The sequence below is a fragment of the Podarcis gaigeae genome, assembly GCF_964106915.1.
Source record: "Podarcis gaigeae genome assembly, chromosome: 5".
Taxonomy (NCBI): Eukaryota; Metazoa; Chordata; class Lepidosauria; order Squamata; family Lacertidae; genus Podarcis; species Podarcis gaigeae.
Genome location: NC_139681.1, coordinates 61,125,145 through 61,151,511, shown reverse-complemented (window position 1 = coordinate 61,151,511; position 26,367 = coordinate 61,125,145). Strand labels below are relative to the sequence as shown.

The window sequence follows — 26,367 nt, the reverse complement described above, 5'->3', positions numbered from 1 at the left end:
TTTACATTCCTCCCACTGCAGTTGTTTTCTTTTGGCTGGTAGTGGCACCTTCCACTGAATGGAATTTGTACGTGCTGGATTTTGCCATTGTTATATCCTATATGGATATATGGTACTAAGAGAACTGATAGCAGCTTATTACAGAAATAGCAAATGTGGATGAAAATATGTTTAACCTAGATTGCTAAAAGTGTAATTGTTGTCCATATTACCAATCTGTTCTTTTTAAATGTCCTGAACAAAAGCAGCTACTTCCCTATAGTTCTTATCTGGCTTTTCTTTGCTGGGATCTGTAGCACGGAATTAGATGCACCTGTTATTATACAAAAGCCTCCAAATCCTTTATTCATGTTTCCAGGATGTCATATAGCACAAATTGTATGTAACACAATGAAGAGCATCACACCAGCTACAGAAAGTACTGTGCTGTATGAGAGTACTTTGAAAACAATATCCCAGAGCACCAACATGGGCACACGCACACACTCCACAACACTACAAATCACTTTGAAATGTATTTTTTAAAAAATAGACAGCTAGAGACTTCAGAACCACTTAAGATTCTAAATGTTGCAGAACCACCAGTGCAAGTGGCACTGGGTTTATGAAGGCTGCTCTAGCCACTGCAAGATCTTAAGGAGCAAAAAACTGAGTTGGCTACGTGGAAGTAGTGTCATCTCCAAACAGTTTCAAGACAGATGGTTCTTGAGGTCTGCTGCAGAATCCATTGTACAAACCTGTGAAGTTATCTCTAAAACTGTAGGATGGAAGGGCGAGGACTGTCTATCACGTTTGCATCAATGGTTCCAATTAATAGGCACTGGCACATCAAGAGGGCTAAACAAAATGTGACTGTGAAGAGTTTAAACAGGGACAAGCCTGAGAAAAATCTTTGTTTCTTTGATAGATCAATAATCATCCCTTAAGGTCATTGGGCTCCAACGTATCCATCCATCGTCCTTCTTACTCAGATGTAGCTCTCTAAAACAAACCCCCAATTAAAAGAGCCTTAACACTGTTCTGTACAACCTTTGTTTCCAGAGTCTTTATACCTCTGGCTCTAGACTTTTTCTTTTCTCTTCAATTTGGATACTTTCTTGACAGTTCCATTCTTATTGAGAAGCTTCAGAACACGCTCTTTGTGATCCAAGACCTTTAGCATGGATTCTCGAGCTTCATTTATTTGATCCATTACGAGCTTACATCTCTGCATATTCCCCTGAAACACAACACAGGACTGATATTAAACAGCTGAATGCCTCATAGGCACACAAGTAATTGAAATGTCAGAGAGTACATGACCTAAAGAATTTTAAAACAAATGAAACAGCCATTTAGGAACAGATGAACAAGTATGTTTCCACTTTCTGCTAATAATAATCTGGGAAATTAGACTCTCTACATCAAATGTATTATGTAAGACATTTGCATTTCAAGACACATAGTAATAATGGTGAACTTTCAAGGCAAAAGCAACCTCATTTGGACGCAATACTAAACTTAGTGCTGCTTGGATAAAGCTTGTGCGCTCTCCCACTCCCCTTTCCACTTCTTGCATATCGGCAAGGAGGAGAGTCATGTCCAAACCTGGATCAACAGTTATTTTTAATTATGGTTTAGGGAAACAAGCCAATTTCAAACCATGGTTGATTAAGTTGGCTTGTTTCCCTAACCATAATTAATATTAATCATAATTTAGAATTTGAATGGAATAATAAACTGCAGTTAATTTAAAAATGGGTATCTTCCTTATGGCTGCCACAAAGAGGATAGAGGTTTATGTGACTAATGGACTAGTTCTTCTTCTTCTCTCTGTCTCCCCCCACGTGTCTGTGTCCCCTCACTTTTAGAAATTATATATTATGCTCAGGCTATGAATGATACACGGAACCATGGAACCTGTGAATATCTATTTTCTATTTGTTGTAGTGTTTAAATACATCCCAAATTATTCATTTTTAAAAATAACCATATGTGTGGTTGTTTTTAATATTTTGAGTGGCTATACTAAAATACTGTGTGGTTTGTTTAGTCTGCTTTATTTTCTACTTCCCTCTTTTAACAGTTCTTTGTTTCACATTTAAAAAACATGTCCCACCATTTAAATTAAGAAAAAATATCAATTGCAAATCACCAAACTGAAGGAGTGAACAATAAGCCTTTACCTGTATCAGTTCATTTATTCGATGCAAATCATCATCAGTTGCTGCCTTTTTCTTGGGAATGATCCCTTCTTGCAGGGAGGTGAGTCGTTCATACACATCGTGCTCCAGGTTGGTCTATAAAATATTAGAATTTGGCAAGAATACCTATCATTTTCTCACTGTTTCATATCAAGGGCTACATAAGCTATAAAAATTCCATCTGCTCATATAACTGCTTTCAAAAGATTCACTATTTTTCACGGCTGACAGAACAGTGCTCCTCTTCTTAAGGTTACAATGTCATCTTTATTGCAACTGCAGTAGGATGCTCTCTGAAATATGCTTCAAAATGAAGCAGGGCTGTCCCACTTCAGAATGAGGAAATAGGGAAACAGTAACTCCCTATTATATACAAGTAACCGTCATCCAATGCCTGAGAAAGATATCCTTTGAGGTTCTAGTCCTCTTACCCTCATCTCTTATACTTAGATCAAAACCTAGTTTCACATGCCATCAGCAGCCCCAGCACTCCTAAATTACATACACAATGTAATGTCACATTTCCATAGTACTCCTCATGGCCTTGGGAGCTTGGTGCTAGAATACCAAGCACCTACATCACCCCAACCTAAAACAGAAGCATCCAGGAATATGGAACAGTGCTGCCTCCTCCAGTCAGCAGCACAATCCCAGACACTTCTTCAGATTTGTGCACCAGAGGGATTTGCCAGTTTTGAGCATCTGTATAAAATGCATCAGTTCTTACGCCTGAATCAAGCCCTCCATTCATACCTGATATACATATACTCAACTGCAACCTACAACATATCCCTCAATCTTGAAGGGAATCCAATTCCAATAGACTTATCAATCTGGTGGTAATTTTTAAAAATAATATAAATGTTTTGTGTGTGTGTGTGTGTGTGTGTGTGTGTGTGTGTGTATATATATATATATATATATATATATATATATATATGTAGTTTTGTATCACCTTTCAGAAAGCTTCCTGGGCTAAGGCTTTTCTTGGAGGAATCTCTTCCTCATTTTATATGAAACTACCCCATTTCCCCCACTTACCAGCTGTAATAGCTGTGCTGCGCAAAGGTGGACCTTCCACCCCTGCGCACGGCAGGATACACCTTTCTGATTAGCGATCTCTTGCAGCATAGCCTTCTTCTCTTCTAGAACAAGAGTCAAATATGAGACACAAGCAAATAATGAGTTTTTAAAAGGTGAAATGTACCTTATTCCTTGAGCTACAAAAATACTAAGTTTACTGCAGCAGTCATTTGTGTACCTGGTATGTGAAACCTGACCACAGATGTTGGTAGAATGCAGGAACAGGGGTCCAGGGTCAGATGTGCAATAATGCAACAGCCAAATTTTGTGATCTGAACAGGGGTGGAGTGGGGCTTGCTTTGAATCTTTGTATTTGAGTGTTGGTAAACTTAGTTTGTCTAATAGCCAGGGACTATATATGTAGAAACCCAAAAGTCAAATTCAATAAATACATAATGCAAAGTAAGCAAGTCTCCTTGCACCCACTTTTCTTGCATAATTCATTTTGCTAGTCAGACACACAGAGAGCAAGCAGCTATACGGGGACTATTTCCTGTCAGTTGAGGTTCTCGATTACCTTATGTATAACTAAACCTCAGTAACAATAGGAAAACTGATATGTATTAGCACTGCCTCTGCAGTACAAATATTACAGTGGCTTTAGATGGTGGATGTGTTTCTAGGCAATTTGCTGCACATCCTATATCAGAGGTTAAATGTTTGCAAGTAGACACCTGTCTAATATTGTAACACATCTGTTCACCGACCCATGCAAAATGTAATGACAGGAAGACATACCTTTCACTCTGACATCACTATACCGCTGAAAGTGATGGTAGGCAGCTTTCCATGGGTTGCGATAGTGGCGAAGCAGTGTTATGGGTGGCCGAGGACGTACAGGCACATACCTCACACCTTCTTCATCTAAAGCAAGGATCGAGAAAAATAACTAAAGCCTCTTTTAAGGTGCTTGCGTTTTGAGCTAGGAAAGAAAATGTGATCCCATGATAGGGCCGGGATACTTTGAATTAGAGATTAATTCAGCTCCAACAGCTCTCCCTCCACCCCAATAATAATCTGCCATGAAAAACTGATCTTTGTGGGGGACAGACGGACCCAAAGTTGATCATTTTTAGCTCAAATTCCTTTTCTAGTGGCAACATTACATTTTGGGTGGATGGGTATTACTTGGAGAAGACGACGACCAACCAATTATTTAATTTATTTATTTCCATTCACCTATATATTCTTTTGGAGGTGACTTGCGCTTCTCTGCTTTTACCAGCAAGCTTTTGGTAGTGGATTTCTCATCATCAGTGCTATTAGTCTCCATCATATCCCCTTCCTCTGTAGAGATTATGTGCTGCTGCTTTCGTGGTTTTTTCCTTGGAGAGGCACCAGGTGGCAAGTCACTTGAGGGCACTGAAAGGTTGTTGGCCAGCAGTGTAAGAGATGGGGAGACAGTATTTGTAGTCAGTGGAGGAACTGCTGAAAGAGAAGACAGGAAGGGACAAGTTTTAAGAGACTGACGGGTAAAACAAAGGCAGCTTTAGAGCCAACACCCTTGTCTTCCAAAGACTGCAATGCTAGAGACCAGATGCTAACTGCCAGTGCAGTGCCTTTGTAAGAGGAGAACATTATGTTTTTCTAGAGTCCCTCCTCTCAAGGATCTTAGAGCTTTTATATATACTTTCCCCCTGATTTTCTTTTGAATGGTTTGGCCTTACGTCATGAGTAAGAATGAGCAGAGCTAAGCAAACAAAGTCTTTTGTTTCAGTCCTCCCTGGTCTCTTTTTTTCTGGGATTATAGTTACTATGACAGCGTTTGGGCTCCTTCAGTTCCCAATAAAGCTGCAAGGCACCTTTAGTGCAAGCGATTGGCAGTTTGTGTTTGACATGCAAACTACTACGGCAAAAGTAACTTTCAGGAAATTCCTTAACAAATTGAATTTAAGAGTGAAAGCCTTGAACAGAGACTTCACACTATAAGGCTGCACAACTGTTCTCTTAGCGTTTACTACAGAGCAGAATTAAGCACTAATGTTTGATCTCTCCACAAACTTTAATAGCAAGTGTACAGTGGTACCTCTGGTTATGATCGCTTCTGGTTACGAACTCCGCTAACCCGGAGGTAGCTGCTCCTGGTTGCGAACTTTGCCCCAGGATGCTAACGGAAATCGCGCAGCAAGAACCCCATTAGTGAAAGCACGCCTCAGGATAAGAATGGTTTCAGCTTAAGAATGGACCTCCAGAACGAATTAAGTTCATAACCAGAGGTACCACTGTATTCTTTTATTTCTACCTGCCATTTTAACTATGCAACTCTTGTAGCTTTCAGTGACATGCTAGCTATGGCCCTGCTCTTAATAACCTCTGAACCTCTTTACTAAAATCAAACAAAATATAATTTAAAATGAAGCTGCTAACAATCTTTCTAATTATTATCTGCTGTGGGGCTTTTGTACCTACTTTGAGCATCTCATTTGTGACTGCTTAAGCAGAAATCTACCTGAGACTGGCCGCATTATATCCATGGGTTCCACTTCCTCTTTTATTTTTATCTCTGGCACAACGGGGCCCAATACTGTAGAGAGGACGCCACCCATGGCTGGTGGAGGTGGAGGAGCTGCCACAATTGTGGTTGAAGTTGGTGCAGCAGCAGGAACAGTTCCTGGAATGGTTGACAGGGCAGCCGTGGGCTGCGAAGGTGGACTAGTTGCTGTGATGATGGTTGGAATGGCAGCTGGTGGCTGCTGGGAAGTGGGGACTGCAATTGGAGGTTGTTCATTGCTCTGAATGGATACTGCCTCCACAGATACAGTCACTGGAGTGGCCATAGACACATGGATTTCTGGTTTTGGCTTGGCACTAGATGAAACAAACCAAAAGGAAAAAAGGAAAAAGTTAGCAGGTTCACTTATTCAAGATCATACTACCATGACTGTATAGAAATGCAGAGCCTAATTTTGTTCTGGTTTTTTTTTTCCTTTCCAGTTTTCTAGAAACATATCTTACAATATGGTGACATCACATAAGTAGATGGAAGTCTGGGTTTCCAGAATCTAAGTAGTACAAGCCCACCAGAAATGGTGAAATACAGTCACCAAGTTTAATGCCTTTTCTTCAGAATCTTGACAATGCCATGTTAAAACATCAGAAAGCAACAAGCTTAGGGTTCCAGTGCTATATCAAAAAATGAGGTACGAAATGAAAGAGGTTTTAGCATTATGCCTGAATCAGAACCTTTGATTTGTTTCTCCCCAAGAAATCACATTCAGGAAACCAAGAACATTGGCTTCCTGGTCATGTTTTTTTCAAATGCAGAAAGGAACCAGGAGTGCTGGCTTGGACAGAATTTGACAGTAAGCCAGTCAAATTTACATGCTAAAAACCATCAAGATAAGAAAGTACACTGGACCCCATTTTGGACGACACATTTTTTTTCTGATCCACTAAGCCGCCTGCTCTGTGGTTTGTTTTCCCACTCAAAGAAGGGGAGAGAAAAACAAGGGATGCTAAAACTGTAGGCAGCATCATATGGCTCATTGGCAAGACTATCTTGCCTAACTATGGCTTTGCATAGGCTTATATCTGAACATGGCCAATATGTGCATATTGTAGTGATCTGAGAAAAAGTAATTCAATACTCTTAAAATAGCTCCCTATTTTATGTTCCCCAGGTCCTAATCTGCTTGCACAGCTCAGTGATGATCACTGAATATTTCACTGAACTCCCATTTACCCAGAAGTAAGTATGCACCAGCTGTCTCCACGGAGCTTATTATTTTGCAATGGGTAAGAACAGCCAGCATCTCTTTCACCTTTTCGCCAAGTTAGAATTACAGTACTTTGAATGCTTTACATATCTTTTTATTATGAGATCTTACCCAGCTGGTCTTGGCGATCCAGATGCACTCCTCATTGAGCTTTCCACTCGAGTGCCAGATACCTCAGATGGCTGCGGAGGGATGAGGCTTTTCCTAACCGCCAACCTGCAAAATAGCCATGAATATAGTAGTTTCTGAAAAGCAAAACTATTACAATAGTTGCCAAGGGTGCTTAATTTAAAAGCGGTGTACTATTATTCTCCTTTGCTGTATTTATCCTATATAGGCTCCAGCTGAGGGGCTGATTAGAATTGTTCGCTCCGGCAGATTAATGGAATCCAAAAGATTCCTGAATTCGCAGAGAAATTTTCCAAAAAGAACAGCTGCCTCTCATGTCAAGACCCTAGTCTTGCTGTGGAAAAGCAAGATGATATAGGCAACTGACACAACTGCACCTAGGGGCCCTCTCCAGTCCTGGTTTCCCAAGAGACTTTGGGCAATGAAACATGTCAGAAGATGGCTAGAGCATAGATTACTTAAGATGTAAAGCGGGTTTGACCAAACACAGGTGACAGAGCTCTTTCCTCGTAGGTGGTTACGAAACTACAGCTGGTGCAGATTGCTGCTGGACAGCCTGGGTCATGCAACACTAATTCCTAAGGTTCTGCACTGGCTTCTTGTGAGTTACTGGGCCTGATTCAAAGTTCTGCTATTAGCATATAAAGCCCTGAACAACCTGGCACCTAGTTATCTAAAAGAACAGCTCTCCCTATGCTGTCCAACTTGTGCCTTGAAGTCAGCACTGAGGCCCTGCTTATGGTCACACACACATAAAATGCTAGGAGGCTGCTGACATGAGACAAGGCATTTTCTGTAGTGCTCCCTGCACCGTTGACTCCAGACCATGAAAATTACTTCCTGAAGAAATACAGTTGCCCCCTACAGTGGCTAGTTTTAAGAAATTGCCTGGTCCCTGTGTTGAAGTGTTTTTACTCTTCTATTTTACTGATCTGTTACTCTGTTTTTAGTTTTGAATTTTTTAAAAAATACACACCTCTCTGTTTTTGTAAGCTGCTTTGAGCTACATACTGGAGGTAAGGCAGGGTATAAGTCTTCACTAATAAATACATATTCCATGAGTTCTCACATGTTTTATTGGTTCTGTCATAATGCTCAGCATACATAAGACGACTGATGAACAGAATGCTACAAGGTTGTATCCAACAATATTGTACTGTTGGTGCAAGGACTTTCATCCATGCATTGAGACTTCTCCCTCTCCCACCCCTGCACACCTGGCCCAAATCTCCTACAGAGGACTGGAGAACCCACAGAAGACATGGGGCGGGGCTGCGGAGGGAGAGGAAATCCCGTCGCGCAGGCACAAATCCTTGCACCAACAGGATGCTTTTATTAGATACGACACTATTTCTTGTACAGTGGCAAGCAGATTGCACATTATCAAAGCAACTGCAATTTTACTCACCCATCTGTAGTGGGTTTCTTCCGGAGAATGCTTGGGCGAGGGGATGAACCCTGGGCTGGTGTACTAGAACTGGCATTCTGACTATGGGTTTGTACCACTGTAGTTGAAGCTGGAGCAGTGTTGAATGTATTGCTGATTGGATTGGCCATAATAGTGGCTCCATCTGCCAAGACCACTGATAGAAGGAACAAAAAGGTTATAGGGAGGTAGCAGACAAAAGCAAGAGAAATTTAACCAGAAACTGTTTCTCTTAAAATAAGAAGTGGGAATGTTGTTCCATTCTATGCTTGCTCAACAAATGCCAAATTTAAGGAGACAGCCATTCAAATGATACTCAGGAGCAGAAGAACAACTGAACTCAATAGACTTAAGTCTGTCTTTTTACATTGCTCTACTAAGAGTATAACCAAAATTGAATATCAGGCTTAGTGTTTTAAAACTATCTGCTGCTCAGTTCTACAAACGTTAACTCAAGGTGTTCAATGGGGCTCTCTCAAAAATGTATACACAGGATTAAAACTCTAATTAGCCATAGCTTAAGAAAACCACCCACAAACTTGATCGTATATTTTTGCTAGGAGATAGGGAACAGCAGATACTGGTAAACAAAATAAAATGCTCAAGTGACTCTAGCAGTGTGTTTGATTCAGAAATGGCAGTTGTCCACATTAGTGACAGCCCAGACCTATGCATTTTTAATCATAAACCCCACCAAGCTCAACAGAACTTCTAAGCAGGTGTTCATAGTAGTATTGCAGCCATAATTACACGATTAATTAAAAAGCAAACCCCAAGAGGAATAGTTATGGACAATTTTGCTCGCAACACAAGCATTCTTGGCTAGTTACCTGATGTCTTGGTTTCAGTTTGTGGCTGTTGAGCACCCATTGGTGCAGTCTGAAGACCCTGTGTGCCAATTGGGGCAGCTGGATGTAGCCCTTGGGTTCCAATTGGCGCAGACTGTATTCCTTGCGCACTGATGGGTGCTGGTTGTATACCCTGTGCACCAATTGGTGCAGACTGGATGCCCTGAATATGACGGGCATGAGATGCATCCACTGTCATCAGCTGCATGGGATTAAGATGAACTGTGGAGGCCACTCCTACTCCAGTCTGAGCTGCTATGGCAGAATTTGGCGCCTGAGCTGAAACTGGAAATACCAAACAATAGACTTAATTACTTCCACACAAAACAGCCAATTTATTATCTTGTGTTGCCAAGCAGCATTGTTAGATTTTGTATTTAAATACTTGTAGTTTATGCACACATCTGTGGTCCTGCTGAAGATGCCAACAAATTAAATAAGATTCATAAGCCAGCCCTTCCAGCATTACGTTTATACAGCAGCAACAGTGGCTTCATAATGCTAAAGCTGAATTATAATAATCCTCATGAGGACTGTTGAGGTTATATATGCAAAGAAAAAGATGTACCGTATTTTTCGTCCCATAGGACGCTCCGTCCCATAGGACGCACCTACTTTTTTGGGGGGGAAATAAAGGGAAAAAAAATTCCTTTATTTTCCCCCCCAAAACCAGGTCGGGGAACAGTGGGATGGCGGTGCTGCGCCTCCCCGCTGTCCCCCGAGCTTGTGGGGCTGGCCCATGTCTGCCTGGTGCGAGGGGCGCTCTGCTTCAGGGCGCCCCGTGCGTCGGGCGGCAGGCTACAGTCCGCAGCATGGGGAGCCCTCTGTTTCAGGGCGCCCCACGCGCCCCCCGGGTGCGCAAGGCTTGCCAACACCAGCGCGGAGCACGGGGCGGCCTCCAAAGGGCGCCCCATGCTCCGCGCTGCCAGCTGCCGCTCGCAAGCCTTGCGCTCTCGGGGGGAGATCCCCCGGGTGCGCAAGGCTGGCCAGCACCAGCGCGGAGCACAGGGCGTCCTCCGAAGGGCGCCCCGTGCTCCGTGCTGCCAGCTGCCGCCCGCAAGCCTTGCGCTCTCGGGGGAGATCCCCCGGGTGCGCAAGGCGGGCCAACACCAGCGCGGAGCACGGGGCGGCCTCCAAAGGGCGCCCCGTGCTGCCGGCTGCCGCCCGCAAGCCTTGCGCTCCCGGGGGGATATCCCCCGGGTGCGCAAGGCTGGCCAACACCAGCGCAGAGCACGGGGCGGCCTCCAAAGGGCGCCCCGTGATCCGTGCTGCTGGCTGCCGCCCGCAAGCCTTGCGCTCCCGGGGGGAGATCCCCCGGGTGCGCAAGGCTTGCCGACACCAGCGCGGAGCACGGGGCGTCCTCCGAAGGGCGCTCCGTGCTGCCGGCTGCCGCCCGCAAGCCTTGCGCTCACGAGGGGGGGGGATCCCCCGGGTGCGCAAGGCTGGCCAACACCAGCGCGGAGCACGGGGCGGCCTCCGAAGGGCGCCCCGTGCTCCCAGCTGCCGCCCGCAAGCCTTGCGCTCACGGGGGGGGGATCCCCCGGGTGCGCAAGGCTTGCCGACACCAGCGCGGAGCACGGGGCGGCCTCCGAAGGGTGCCCCGTGCTCCGCGCTGCCGCCCGCAAGCCTTCGGCTCCCGGGGGAGATCCCCGGGTGCGCAAGGCTAGCGGACACCTGCGCGGAGCACGGGGCGGCCTCCGAAGGGCGCCCCGTGCTCAGCGCTGCCAGCTGCCGCCCGCAAGCCTTGCGCTCTCGGGGGAGATCCCCGGGTGCACAAGGCTAGCGGACACCCGCGCGAAGCACTGGGCGTCCTCCGGAGGGCGCCCCATGCTCCGCGCTGCAGGCTGCCGCCCGCAAGCCTTGCGCGCCCGGGGGAACTCCCTCCGGGCGTGCAAGGCTTGCGGATAGCTTCCTGGAGCCTGGAGAGCGAGAGACGTCGGTGCGCACCGACGCCTCTCGCTCTCCAGGCTTCAGCGAAAGCCTGCATTCGCCCCATAAGACGCACACACATTTCCCCTTCATTTTTGGAGGGGAAAAAGTGCGTCTTATAGTGCAAAAAATACGGTATTCCAATACTCCAAGGAAAACATATGGCCCTTTCACAGCTAGGGTCTAGCTATAACAAGTTTTCTGATTAGCTGAAGTAATTCAGAAGTGGTTATTACTGGATATTCAAATAGTTTGGCTGAGAACACAAAGCAGAGACTCGCCAGTTAAACTTTCACCTCAATTGTCAAACTATTAGAAGTTATTTCACACTGTCAGTCCTGGTTTGGAGAGCTTGCACAAACCACAATTTGCCAATTTAGATTTAACAGCAAACCCCCATTTCCAAAAACAACAGGACATCCAAGAGAAGGGTGGAAGAGGACTGTCAGGAGGATTTTTTTATTGTTTGTAGCAGTAGCCATTGTAATACAAATCACAAGAAACAAACAAGTCAATTTGAGAGTAATTACAAAATACAAATTTTTCAGAACAGCAAATCACCAAAACTTAAAAACTGCAGAATTCCCCAAATCATTTAGATTTAAAATTCCCCTTGGTAGTCACTATGTTTGGGGTAAAAAAACAGACCATATGTGGTAGCCACCAAAGTAGTTCTGTTGGCACAAAGAGCTCTAGCTGTGCAATGGAATTTCCTCTCCTTCTCGGCCCCCAGTGCACCCCCCAGTATTTTGTGGGGATTCCCCCAATTCTCCTGAGCAGATTTGGGGAGGGCATGGGGAAGAGGAGAAGGAGAGAAAAACCCATTGCGAAGCCGGAAGTCTTTAGCAAAATGATCTGCTTCATCATTATCTTGACTTGAGCAAGCTTTGCAGAAAGGGTTTTTTAATTATTTAAATATTAAATTTGCCAGATAACCTTTGCTTGTTTCCCAAAGTACTTTGGAACCCCACTTTGAACTTAAAAAAGAAACGTTTATGCAGAAAGCTCATTTATGTAGCTGCTCTAAAACTCTTCTGTAAATCAAACTTTGAGATTCCTTACCAGGATATTGGCGTATAGTGGATACAGAGCTGGTAATTGGTGTGTAAGTGTGGGCAGCCAAAGGGTAAGGAGGTGGATATGTTGGTAAGAAGTACTGGAATTGAACAGGTACTGACTGTCTAGAGGAATGAAGATAAATTAAATGTTAGACACAACATTATAATTGTAGCCTTCAAATGAACTGTAGCAGTGATTGTTAATTAACCTTTGTTGCAATGCAATTGACTGTTCTGGTTTGCTAGCTTCTTTGTGCGCCATCACATTTACCTACTTGGAAGGACACCCAAAAAGCTTCCAAATTCAAACCCTCTTTCTATACCCTGACAATGTTGAACAGTATAATTCAATAAAGAGTAAACAGAAGAAGTGAAGTGAAAGAGTTTCGACATTTGCACATACTTCATGTCACTATGTAGTCTGTTTGTAGAACATGTATACACCTGACACTATTTCCACTTCCTAACAATGCAGCTCCTTTCCCTTCATCTACAGCTGCCCTGAAATGCAGGAGTCAAATTTGACATGCAACATTATTTGCTCCTCAGGAATCTGACAATTCCCTGAATCCACACCCTTTTAAACAAACTGTAGAATTTGAAGAGCACTGTCCATAACTCACAGAACTGGAAGCATAAATTGTGGCTTGGTTACCTAGATGTCTTTTCAGCCCGATTGGTTCAAATCAATCCAAAATCACAAGCGCTTCTTTCATCAGAAATATGCAAAGTCTTAGCTGGCGCAATCCTATGCACATCTATTCAGAAACGAATCTTACCAAGTTCAACTGGGCTTACTCTCAGATATGTGTGCGCATAGGATTAGCTTTGGATACTGAAGTTAACTGAGAGATCAAAACACATTTCATTATATTTTTGCAGATGTCCTCACGTATAACATACATGCAATATAACCAAGATGATTAAGTACCTATCCTATGTGAGTAAATTTGTTCAGTTACCTGTTATCATTTCTAGCTTCCATGGCAACTGGGTTTGGAGATGCCCGGTGCCCAGATATAGGAATGAGATTACTCCTCTCTGCAGTGTAATCAGACTGGATGCGAGGGGAAGTGTGCGTAATTTGCTGTGGGACTACTTTAGCTGTACAGTGAAAAAAGACATCCCAGTTATTCACAAAGTAAACTGTAGTAGATTCATACTAGGAAACAGATACTGATTGTTCCTTTGCTGGAGCAAGATGCACTCCCAACCTCCATTCAACTGGTGGGTAGTAGGAGCATGGCTTGCTCAAGGAGGGGAACCTGCTTCTCCTGCCCAGCACTACTGTTTTAAGCCACCCAGTGCGGCTACTTTTCACCTATAACAAGACGGGTGGAAAGGAGCGGCGCAGGGAGGGTTGCAAAGCACAGGGCTGACAACACTCGTTGTGCTGTAGTTCTCAAGCTTGGAAACCCCACACAAGGGGTTTCAGCAGGTAGGTGGGAAGCAAAGAAGTTTCCTCACCCCTGATGTACCTAGTCCATTCTGTCCCAGCAGAAAATAAAATGATAGATCAAAGGACAATGAAGCTCAGAACTAATGCTTTCTTACCGACAGGGATGTTTGAGGTGGTCACAGCCGTTGCATGGGAGGAGTGTGAGGGCATAGTCACTGTGACAATTGTACTTGTAGGTGCTTGAGTGTGGGATACAGAACCTGAAAGGAAGAAAAGTACACACACAATTAAACATTCTTCAGAGTCTGTGCCTTTGACAGAAAATGTATATCACTTCTAAGCTGTGAAATTTCTGTTGCTCCTTGTAGAACAGCTAGACCCCTAGCCTGCTCCTGCAGTAACTGGGGTAGTGTTTTCCATGTGTGCCTAGCCTCCAAAATCACATGTTAAAAATCATACACTAATTTTATTGTTCCACTCAATAATTATCAGAGATAAAGGGCTTTTTTTTTAAGCAGGATACGTCAACCCTATTAATGGTTTTTGTATTTGTGCATAAGAAATGCTGAGCTGTAGATACTCACCAGCTGTAGTTGCCGAAGGAATGGTATTGGTTGCTAAAATAGGGGCCACAGTTGCTGCTGCCACTGGAGCACCAGTACTAAATATTGTTTTCTGCAGGGGGAAAAAAGTTGTCTGTCAAGAAACCATGATTGGCATATTTTGGCATCTTGGAACAGAGATGGCACTTCCCCTGATCTGATGCTTTACAGAGGAGCTGGAGTAAATGGGCTCCCATTGTTGGTCTAAGTGACCAGCTCATGAGAGTCCACAAGCTACCTAGACTATCAGCCACAGCATAGCAGGATGCCATGAACCAAGAGGGTTTTTTAAGCCTCTTACAGCAACACCAGAGGACTGAGCAAAAGAAAGATGCTAGGTATATCAAACACCAAGTAGAAAAGCAGCAGCCTAGAAGAGGAAAGGAAGGCTAGACTTGCTTGGCAGATTAAAGAAAGCAAGGAGGCAGACTGTATTCCCGAAAGGAAAGAAGCTCCAGACTTAGGAATGGAGGATTGTGGGTTGGATGTTTCCCACCCCCTGTCCAGGCCAACAATATGTTTCATGCTATGTCATGAAACCTCATTCAACTACCTTATAAAACCATATGGTAAAAGTCAGACAACAACATGGAAGAAACTGCGCTGATCTCACTTATAATATTTACCTGAGCCATGGTGTGAAGCTGCTGTTTCTGTGTACCTATGGCTGGATGGGACGGCAGGGTAATTCTGGTTGCTGTATCCCGTGGCTGTGCAGGGCGCTGAATACTGATAGGTGCAGAAGGTGGGTGCTGCTGAATTGACAGTGTTGGCCGGCTGGAAAAGACAATCTAAGGTTCTTTTTCTGAAAGCACTTAACAGTCCGTCGACTCATTTTATGAAGACAACCACAATGGAGCTTAGAATGGCTTCTTCATTGTGCATTACATGAATTAATGCACCAACAGCATTTCTTCTGGACAGTTCAATCAATGCTGTTTCACATTATATGGCCACCATGTGAAAGGGTGCTTAGCTGCATAGCAAGATGCTGCACACAGAATGGCTCCTTTCATGGAGCAGCTGCCTAGGGAGGCAGTTTGAAGCAGCTCCCATTAGATGGCCATATTGTGTAAAGTGGCCCTCAGTTAAATCACCGAATGTACCTTTTTTTATTTAAGAAAGCAATCCCAAGACACATTTACTAGGGAGTAAGCTCCACTGAGCACAGAGTGACTTACTTCCAAATAAACATATCTATGGTTGTACTATTAATGGGTATACTGGTTACCTGAGGGTAGCTTCTGTGGCATGTGTTGTCGTTGTTGTAATAACAGGTGATTGGGCCCTCGTGGCCGACACTGTTGCTACTACAGCAGGAGGGATGGTACTTGAAGTTGTCACAGGAGGCCGGGACTGTGGTAGGTAGGGAAAAAGTATTACATTAGGGCTTTCAACCAATAATTTTAAAAAAATTATTCACTGCCTAAAATGTAAAGAAATTACACATAGCAAAACTTTGTAAAAATGGACCTCTGAGCCTCCTAAGGGTCAGGTACCATATTTTTCACTCATAAGGCGCACCTAGTTTTTAGAGGGGGAAATCAAGAAAAAAATATTATTCTCCCCCCCAGCCCCAAAGAGCAAAGAAGCCAAGACAGCGATCCATCCCGCTCGCTGTCTTGGCTTCCTCTTTAGCTGCGCGCAACCTCTCCGGCCGGGAGAGGCTGCGCTTGACTATGGCAATTCCCCCACCTCCCGCAAAAGCCCACAGGAGCCGCGCACCCTTTAAGGAGCGCACGGCTTCTGCGGGCTTTTCTATGAGGAGGGAGAAGGGACTGACTAGCCGCGTCAGTCCCTTCTCGCTCCTGGGGGAAAGCCCCCAAGAGCCGCGCGGAGCTTGTGTGTGGCTCTTGGGGGCTTTTCCTGCCTGCCTCCCCCTGCATTCGCTCCATAAGACGCACACACATTTCCCCTTACTTTTTAGGAGGGGAAAAAGTGTGTCTTATGGAGCGAAAAATACGGTAATTTGATTGCCAGACACATTTTTCTCCCTTAGCAATATGTAGATCATTTTTGTAAACATATTATAAAGAAAAACTGTTGGCAACCTTACAAACTAGGAACTATTTTACATCTAAACAGAGCTTGGCATGGTAGGCTCCACAACTATGCTTGCACCACACTCAGCTCCCTGCTGCCTTGCTTATCCCCCTTAGTAACTGGCAGCAAAGTGCAGCACTGGGAAGTCAGGAAAGCAATGCAGCCTCACCTGTGCCAGCCACTACTGCACACAAATGGAGCTGAAAGCCAACCAACCATTAACAGGAGGGCTTCAAACAAAATGGAGAGCTCTTAACTGGGGGAGTTAATCTGAAGTTCACTCTTTGGATAATATTATTAGTTTGCTCCCTTTACAGGTTCTTTAAATCTTGGCCTGCAATGCTGAAGAATTTGAGTCACAAGAACCAGTTGTCAGATTTCACAGTTCATTTAACTATGTAAGTGGTTTCCCACTTAAGAAAAGCCCAAAAGAATCTGAAAGCAACAACAACAATCATACTGCACAATTGTCACCTGCCTGGATAGGTTGATGAATGATGTGCTGAACTGCTGGTTGAGCTGTCGCTGCATTTGGCAACTGTGAAGCTGGCCTCAGGACAGTTGTCACTTTAGAACTGGACATCACAGCAGCAGCAGCCGCACCTGAGGAAAATCCCACGTAAAACTGAGACAATCCCTAAGACAGTCCACTTTTCAAAAAGTGTAAGAGCAGCCACGACTCTTTATACATGACACAAAGAATTAAGAGTGCTATTAGTAGTGCTGGCTAAACAAAGCAATTTGCATAAAAGAAAGAAAAAGTGGTAACATCCAGTGTTTCCCAACCTTTGGTCTCCAGCTGTTTTTGGACTACAACTCCCATCATCCCTAGCTAGCAAGACCAGTGGTCAGGGATGATGGGAATTGTTGTCCAAAAACAGCTGGAGACCAAAGGTTGGGAAACACTGGTAACATCAACCAGGGTTGTATAGCTGCAATATCCCTCAGCTGCATTCTCTCATGCATCTCATGAGAGAATAGGCTGTGGAGCTGTATGCTCCCTCCTCCCTTCAGATGCATCAAGTTTCTCCAGCTGGCTTGAACTGCAGATTATTTTACAGGGATATTGAATTGAGCCTGATCTCTTGAACAGGACTTGAAACCAATTTGTTAACCCTGGTATATAAAGAATCTGGTTCATCTGAACTGCAGTTGACACCACTGCAGTGGTGCCCCGCAAGACGAACGCCTCGCAAGACAGAAAACCCGCTAGACGAAAGGGTTTTCCATTTTGGAGGCGCTTTGCAAAACGAATTTCCCTATGGGCTTGCTTCGCAAGACGAAATGTCTTGCGAGTTTTTCCAACTTTTTTTCCCTCCCCCCCCCTTTTTCTAAGCCGCTAATCAGCTGATCCGCTAAGCCGCTAAAAGCCGCTAAAATCGCTAATCCGCTAAGCCGTCAATGGGCTTGCTTTGCAAGACGAAAAAACTGCTAGACGAAGAGAATCACGGAATGGATTCTTTTCGTCTTGCAAGGCACCACTGTATTAATGTTAACTGCAGTTAGAGATGGTGGATTTGCCCAGAATGTAGACAGCATGTGATCCACAGCATATTGTAAACAAGGGGCAGCCAACATGGTGTCCTCCAAATGTTGCTGGACTACAATTCTCATCAACCCTGCCCACTGGTTGAACTGTTGGCCTTGCTGGCTATGGATGATGAGATTTGTAGTCAACAATGTCTGAAGGGCACCCCTGTCCTAAAACATATGAGGGGTGTGTGTGTTTTTTTAAAAAAATGATCAACACACCTGTCAGGGGCTCAGGAGCAGAGGCACAGGGGAGAGAGGAAATGGAGAGCGAAGGGGAAGAATCTGAGGGCAGTGTAGGGGAGTATGACAGTGGCATGAGAGATTCCATGAGCTTCTCCAGTGAATCAGAAGATTCCCAGAGGGGGGCGCCGAGGGCCAGGGCAAGGGGGGTCCCAGGGGGGATGCACCAGAAGCAAGGGGCCAGCGGGGACTCCCAAAGCAGCAGCGGGAGATCAGGACCAGTTCCCCCACCAGAGCGTAGTGGGGGGGGGGAAAGAGTCCCATGTATCAGGGCCAGCGTCTCCTCCAGCAGGGAGAGATGATGAGTCAGGGCTGACCACGCCTCTATCAGAGAGTGAGGGAACGGAGGGGAAGTCAGGTCCAGCTAGCCTCCCCGAAGGGGGGAGCAGTGACAGGAGCAGTGTAACGGTCAGGAGAAAGGTTGCCGGCTGGGCGCGCGCGCCAAGTTCGAATGTACAGGAGCGCGGGACAGCAGAAAACCCAGATTGGGAACCAGGTCCTAAAGCCCGCCAGAGGCGGGGGGAAGACTCAGGGGACTCAGCGTCAGAAGAGTCTAGAAAGGGCAAGACCCCAGCGGACAGGTGGACCCAGAGGAGGAAAGAGCAAAGGAAGAGGTGGAGCAAGGCTAGAGTCTTAAACTGGTGTCTGGGGGGAGGAGATTCAGACGGAGCTTCAGCGGTCTAGAGTTCAAGACGTAGAGCTGCGCACCGCGGCTTCGAAATCGAAACTGAACTTCAATAAAGACTTTTGTATATAACAACGAACTGGCGTTGGTCCTTTGTGAGCTGGGACCTCGGGCAGCTCTGACAACACCATATTCTACTGTAACCCTAATTATACCCTACACTTTCCCAAGTCCAAGAAGCTAAAAATCATTACTTTAGATTGCAGCCATTATCTTTATAGCTACTCTACCAAGGTATTGACGCATGCATTAACCACAGTATAAACATTGTCCAGAATAAGTTTATTACATAATCAATCATCCCAAGAAAGTATTATGTTAAGTACCTCGAGGTAAGTGAGACGCTCCAATGTGTAATGGTGGTCCAGGAGCACTACTTCGGATTATTGACATCTGAACATTGGTTGTCATGATATGGTGCACATTGCTGGGATGTCCCTGCAGACAGTAACAGATTGTGTGTGGGGAAATCGTCTAGATGTAATTTACAAGAAAGGCTTCATATACAACCACACACTACAGTTAAGCCGCTTGAAAGTACAGGTTAGATATGAATTATTATGGTAGGAGATACAAACCAAGACTGTGGCTACTGTGGTTCACAGTGCTTCATTTGCTTTCCATGACTTTAAACAAACAAAAAAGTTACTTTAGAAGAAGAAAATGATTACCTGTTGTCCACTGATTGTTGCTACAGGAATAGCAGAGGCCTGTGGGATGCTGCTCTCCATTGTTACAGTAACTTGCCCTGGGACTTTGGTGGGGCAGGAGAGAGGAGAGGGTGGAGCTGGTGCAATAGGGCGGCTAGGGATGGTAGGCTTCAGGGGAGGCTGCAAAGAACATAAAGATACAACTACTGGTTCTTAGAAATCTGTGGCAACAGAACAAATAAAAACAACACAAGTATGCACCAGTTAGTTTACCCTGAGGGGAAAAGAAAACCTGTAACAAACTTACTGGTAGCCACAGTCTAATTAAATTATTTTGAATTTCTCTATACATATGAAAGGGGCGCAGGTGGCGCTGCGGGTTAAAGCCTCAGCGCCTAGGACTTGCCGATCGAAAGGTCGGCGGTTCGAATCCCTGCGGCGGGGTGCGCTCCCGCTGCTCGGTCCCAGCGCCTGCCAACCTAGCAGTTCGAAAGCACCTCCGGGTGCAAGTAGATAAATAGGGACCGCTTACTAGCGGGAAGGTAAACGGCGTTTCCGTGTGCGGCTCTGGCTCACCAGAGCAGCGATGTCACGCTGGCCACGTGACCCGGAAGTGTCTTCGGACAGCGCTGGCCCCTGGCCTCTTGAGTGAGATGGGCGCACAACCCCAGAGTCTGTCAAGACTGGCCCGTACGGGCAGGGGTACCTTTACCTTTACCTTTATACATATGAATCATATGAAAAGATGAATCTTTGTGCAATAATATTGCTTTCTTAAGATCAGGTCACTAGTACAAAAAGCTTTAATCTTGGAGACAGCTACTGGGAGTTAGCACACAAATAATTATACAGACAGACATACCCCATCAACCAATTTTCTTGAAACTTTTTGTAATCCTGCTCTCTCCCACTAACAAAAATTAGGTCTAGGGCTTGAAATTATGCAACTCCCTACTGGTTGCATTGGAACAGAGACAGTCAACTCTCAAAACCTGTGGGGCTGTATTTTCTCTAAGCCAAACTGTTTAGGATTAAGATTATCATTTCACTGCCAGCCTCAGTGTACGGGGAAGATGATGCAAGGGACAAGATGCCTCTTTCCAATTAACTACTGTGAACCTCTTCCTCCTCCTCTTCCGACAGTTCTTATTCATGCATGGCAAAGAGAAGCCTTCAGCAACTGGTACCCTCCAGATGTTTTGTACCACAACTTCCATTAGCCCCAGCCAGCACAGCTGACAATTACAATGCTCTTGTAAGGGCATGACCAGCACTTTTTAGGAAGAATTTAGTGGCATGTTTAAGAGATGGGCAGTAGGATATTTTGACTGAGTTTTTCATAGATTCACAGAGTTGAAAAGGACTTGAAAACATCACGTAGACCTCCTGCTAATGCAGAAAATTTGCTGCTATAGCATAACTGTTAGCTTACCAGCCTCTGCTTTAAAACATCTAACAAGGAGGGCCCACCATCTTCTGAGGCACAGTTTGTATCAATGGGGAGCATTTCCTTGTAATTTCAACCTATTGGTTCAAGTCCTACCCCTCTGGCATAACAGAAAACATATTTGCTCCATCACTGTGAACTATGTACTAGTCCAATCCCTTGTCAGACTGCCTTCAATGGTAAAGGTTTCAGTAGATTTTCTTTAGAAAGCACCAGATAACAGTATTCAACCTTCTCTGTCCCAGGGAATCAAAGGCAGTTGCAATATATAAACAAGTACATGCTAAAATGAAGAGAAAGTTGCACTTAAACTTAAATCTAGCCTGAGCTAACTTTGCCATTGTATTAAATTTGTGCTATTGAATACCCCTATTCCATATTTGAAAAGCAATGCTCTCATTACCTTCATAAGACCTTCAGAAAAAGAAAGTGGCACTGCTGGAGCTAAATGTGCTGGAGGAGCTGCTACTGTAACTGGCACACCAGATTGTACCGTATGGTGCTGAGTCAACATTTGCACCTGCGGATATGGCCGGACTACCACTGTTTCCTGCTTCTCTTCACGGGACTGCAGAGAGCCACCAGGGACCACATGATCTCTGGGAGCAACTTCCATTTCTCGGCTGGGTTCATCACTCACTAAATAGAAAAATGTATGAAATTTTAGAAAGAAAACAGGACTAGAAACAGGCAAGGCACAGGAATGCTGTCTTTGATTGCTATGGAACTTACTTCCAAAAAAAGTATACTGAAGCCTTAGTAGAAATCCTGTAGTTGCCTTACCTGTAGTTGTTGGGTTTATCAATCCAGTAGATCCACTGGTAGAGATCGGAGCTGGCGCTGGTCCTAGACTTGCAGGAGGGGGTCCTGAACGGGGAAACTGCTGAGAACTCATTTCCACCTATGGAACACACAGAATTACAAATAATTCATACATCCACATTACTGAAGCCCTTGTTACTGAGGAATCCCAGCAAATTCAGTTAGGTTACGTATGCTTGCACAGAGTAGCCACTGACAAATGATATGCAAGCTCTTCATCTGGTTAAAATACAAAATACAAACAGTTCAGCCAAGTTCAATAACTTAATAAACAAATGCTGGTGCGTTAATATACTGAAATATAAAAATAGTAACACAGGTTCAAGTGACAACCACCACATGCAAATAATAAAGTAGCAATACAGAGGCCTGGCACAAATCCAGTGTTTACAGTGCCAACTTATGCTTACTGAGAAATAAGTCCCACTGTCTTCAATGAATCTTACTCCCAGAAATGTGTACAGAGGATATTAACCTTCCAATATTTTGACATTAGGACTTCTCTACTAACTATCTGAAAAAAACACCAGGGCTATAATTATGAAATTAAGACTCAATATTAGCATTAGTAGTATCGATAAATAACAGTTGCTATGCAAACATCTGTATAAGACACCTATATCAAAGTATTTTAATCATGTACTGAACATCAATTAAACATACCATCAACTACACAAAACAAATACAGTTTAAAGATTATAGACCAGGGCAGAAATGCTTTAAATAAATGAAATGATAGATGTAATTATCTTGTACTTTGTAAATGGCCACAATTCTCTATACTCTTTCCTCATGCAGTTCCAAAGGAGGTGAGGCTGGTATTAAATACTAAATCTATATTGAAAGATTGCACATGTACACATGACAGTAAATGTAATGATGAGCAACACAGCTGTCACACACAGGTACCCAAATGCAATCAGAAAGACTCAGCTAATTCTGTGCAACAGCTGAGCAAGCCACATAGAAACACTGAAAGTGACTATAAATGTAAAACCAGACCATTGATCTAATTATATCAGCATTGTTTACTTTACTGTCTAGTTTCCAAGATCTCAGGCAGAGGGCTTCCAAACAACTCAAAAGTTCTACACAAACTATATACTTCTGTTGACAGCAGCCATGCAAAAACCAGAGGAAGTGTACAACTACGCAGAACAATACAACTGTACTGAACAGCTAAGCATCTGTTGTGCACACTTAGCAGAGAGAAAGCCCCACTTAACAGAGAACTTATTCCCGAATAAGCAAATCTTGGGCTGCATAATGGAGTGTTAGGCGTTGGATCCTGACATCAGTACAGTAATCACATAAACCAGTTCTGAACTCCAGCTCCCATCAGTGACAGTTGGAATAGCCAATTAGCAGGAGTGATGGGAGATAAAGTCAAACTGCACCTGGATAGTAGCAAGCTAAGGTAAAGGTAAAGGTACCCCTGCCCATACGGGCCAGTCGTGTCCGACCCTAGGGTTGTGCGCCCATCTCACTTAAGAGGCCGGGGGCCAGCGCTGTCCGAAGACACTTCCGGGTCACGTGGCCAGCGTGACAAGCTGCATCTGGCGAGCCAGCGCAGCACACGGAAACACCATTTACCTTCCCGCTAGTAAGAGGTCCCTATTTATCTACTTGCACCCAGGGGTGCTTTCGAACTGCTAGGTTGGCAGGCGCTGGGACTGAACGACTGGAGCGCACCCTGCCACGGGGATTCGAACCGCCGGCCATGCGATCGGCAAGTCCTAGGCGCTGAGGTTTTACCCACAGCGCCACCCGTAGCAAGCTAGGGAAGACTAAATCAGTCTTCACATCCTTCACGATCATAACTTCTACATCACCATCAACTCCAAAACCACTTTATAACACCGCAATACAAACGTAAATTCAACTTTCATGTGTTTGTCTCCCTCTTTTAACATCAACTGCAGGCAACACCTACAGTATCTCAATTACCTGCTTGGCAGCAGAACGCAGCTAGCATGAAGTCATCAGGGGTAATGACTGCACGTGCACAGTGCGAGATCTAGGGGAATCCAGGAGCAGCTCCTTATTCGGGGATGCTCTCTTTCCCCCTTGTTCTGGGAAACAAGCCTAATACCTCGCCCCACCCCGCACCCCCGACCCTAAACTGCGCTGGTCATGGAAGGGCCACTACGATCAATACGATTCTAACAGCGCCGCTTGCAACAGCTGGGCCGGCTCACCCGCCCGCAAACCCGCCGCAAACTTTTGGCTTCCGAGACAGGCGCGATCGGGGCGAGTTCAGTGCGGAATCTTGACGGGAGAAGCCGACACTCAGCAGCGGAGACGCCGCAGCGCGCAGCACAAGGCGGCAAAGGGAGCAGCGCCCGTCGCCGGTCAGGGGCGGCTCCCGAGGCCCCTCCCCTTTCGCTCGCTTTGGGCGGAGCTCTCCTCTCGGCATAAGCTCCGCCCACTAGAGCATGCGCGAAGCCCGCCCCCCTCTGCGGGCAGCCAATGGGAACCCCTCACTTCCCCATGGCGAGCCAGCCCAGCGTAGAAGGCAGCACAACCTGCCAACCAATGGGAAAGCCCGCACAGGCTACGCCTGACTACCAATGGGAAAACAGGTAATGGCTAATCAGGAGTAGCCAGGGCCCGCCTCCCTTCCCTCCCTGATCACTATGTGAAACAGACGCGCAGGGCCAGGGACCCGGATGTTCAGCGAGAATAAAAAGGCTGCGGCGGCCGCCGCGAACGCCCCAAGCAGCCGCCGTGAGTGAGGAGGAGTCGGGCGCCCAGCTCGAGTAACTCTCGGCGGGGCTTGGCCAGAGGGAGCGGCGCCTCTCCCTGGCGCCCCGCTCCCAGAACGAGCCCTCCCCTCGCCCGCCGAGTTACCTGCAGCCGAGGGGGCGGCGGAGCCTCTCGGAGTAGCCTCCGGAGCCGCTTCTTTCGCCGACGCTGAGGGGGCTCAGTCGGGAGTGTTGCTTCCGCTGCCGCAGCAAAGCATCCCCTCCCCCCTTTCGATTGATTGGGTCTCGCCTAGTCCTGCCCACAGCGGTGATAATTTCTCCTCGCTAGGCGCGTCGATTGGCTGAGGCGGCGCTTGCGCAGAGGCTCCTGGGGGCTGTAGTTCGAGAACTGAGCGTTGCCCATAGATAACGCCGCGAGAGGTTGGGGGAAGCGAGAGGGCCCCGATTGGCCGCCTGAAAGGAGGCGGGACGAGCGTTTAGCTGTCCCCGCCCACCAAGATTAGGATTGGTCGGCTTTCTTCGGAGCGCTTTAGTAAATGGCTTCTAGATGGAGAACGGGACGGTCCGCTGCTTGGTGAGATGGCGGGAAACCGACCTGGGAGCTGTCAGTTCCTTTTCCCGCTCCCACTTCCGAACCCAAGCTAAGAAAACAAAAAGCGGAGCTGCCCCGAAGCCGCATTGCTCCCGCTCTGCCTTACATTTACCGGCCTGACCCTTATTAAAAGGTTTATTATTGCCCCGTTGCTGTGATCTCTTGTTATTCTAAAACACACAAGTTCTCTGCATTTTAGCAGCATCTCATTCACTGGTTATGAACGGGGCTAATATTAATAATATTGTAATACATGTAATATAATGGACATGCGTGGACTGTTGGACTATTGCAGTAAACACTGGGCTGTCATATACAATGGAAGAGCCTTCAGGGTCCCTAGTGCAGCCTCTGGCACTTATACCCACTGGAGTATATTGCAATGCCAGTACAGTGTCAGAGAAAGCCAGGGTGGGCGGGCAGGTTCAGATCCCTGCTCAATGGTGAAGCTCCATAAACTAATTTCCATATTCTACCTCACAAAGTTGCTGTAGGAATAAATTGCGGGGATGTGACCACTTTGCGCTCCTTGGAGGAACGTAATAAATACTGAACCAACTTCAGCCCAGTAAATGGTTTCTTAGGGCAGGGAAGTTCTGTTGTGCCAGAAGCGGTTTTGTCATGCTGGCGTCATGACCTGGAAAGCTGTCTGTGGACAAACGCCGGCTCCCTCGGCCTGAAGTGAGATGAGCACTGCACCCCCCATAGTTGCCTTTGACTGGACTTAACTGTCCAGGGGTCATTTACTTTTTTACCTTTACATAATTTTCTTTGTATGCTGCCTTTCTGCAGTTAGAGCCATGCTCAAGGTGGCTTACAACGTGAAAAATACATAACTACAACATAACAAAAGTACTCATAATCAACAAATCATTAGAAAATACACAACCAAACTGAACAATTTTCTCCTAAATCACAATATCGAAAATAAAGATACAAAAAAGCAACAGCAACAACCCCCTGCAACAAAAACAAACACCCCAGAATCTGTACAGGAGTAGGCAAAGGACCAGGTCATTCAGGATTCACATCCTTCTTTTAAACCACCACCAGCAGTTTTAAGGAGGGTGGAGAGTACATGATCTGCCAACACTTCTGCTGATGGGTAAGAATGTGAAATGGTGGAGGTGGCCATTCCTTTGTGAAAAAAGGAGACTTATGTGAAGCAACACTGTGGCTGGCAGGATTGGGAGGGACTAGGTGGTGTTGCACGTGAGAGGATTTTAGATATGGAGCTAATGGGGAGCCTCGGTGGGAAGTTTTCAAATATATATAGG

The 26,367-nt window shown here is 45.6% G+C and overlaps 1 protein-coding gene across 7 annotated transcripts; it reads right to left on the bottom strand.

Moving 5' to 3' along the window:
- Positions 1 to 316: 316 nt before the first annotated feature.
- Positions 317 to 25,213, bottom strand: SAP130 (Sin3A associated protein 130). 7 transcript variants are annotated; one of them, XM_083741702.1, is made up of 21 exons: positions 24,644 to 25,213; positions 21,755 to 21,872; positions 21,375 to 21,610; positions 19,546 to 19,704; positions 19,201 to 19,312; positions 16,895 to 17,019; positions 15,605 to 15,729; positions 15,000 to 15,150; positions 14,356 to 14,446; positions 13,927 to 14,031; positions 13,335 to 13,476; positions 12,377 to 12,495; positions 9,368 to 9,670; positions 8,520 to 8,694; positions 7,094 to 7,198; positions 5,716 to 6,074; positions 4,446 to 4,691; positions 4,005 to 4,130; positions 3,225 to 3,325; positions 2,166 to 2,279; positions 317 to 1,219 (listed from the first exon to the last, which is right to left on the bottom strand). In XM_083741702.1, exons 2-21 carry the CDS (start codon positions 21,864 to 21,866, stop codon positions 1,061 to 1,063), a joined length of 3,165 nt encoding a protein of 1,054 aa, XP_083597828.1. In that variant the 5' UTR covers positions 21,867 to 21,872; positions 24,644 to 25,213; the 3' UTR covers positions 317 to 1,060. The 7 variants fall into 7 exon arrangements, with proteins under 7 accessions (XP_083597828.1, XP_083597825.1, XP_083597824.1 ...); XM_083741699.1 differs by having other exon boundaries at positions 4,446 to 4,694; positions 24,644 to 25,212; XM_083741698.1 differs by having other exon boundaries at positions 3,225 to 3,328; positions 24,644 to 25,212.
- Between the last annotated feature and the right edge of the window lie 1,154 nt (positions 25,214 to 26,367).

Coding starts and splice junctions, on each gene's coding strand:
- SAP130 (XM_083741696.1), bottom strand. CDS start 21,866: ATGAGTTCTCAGCAGTTTCCCCGTTCAGGACCCCCTCCTGCAAGTCTA. Junction 19,705..21,374: donor TTTCTGAAGGTCTTATGAAG/GTAATGAGAGCA, acceptor TGTTCTTTGCAG/CCTCCCCTGAAGCCTACCAT. Junction 12,496..13,334: donor GAAGCTAGAAATGATAACAG/GTAACTGAACAA, acceptor TCATTCCTCTAG/ACAGTCAGTACCTGTTCAAT.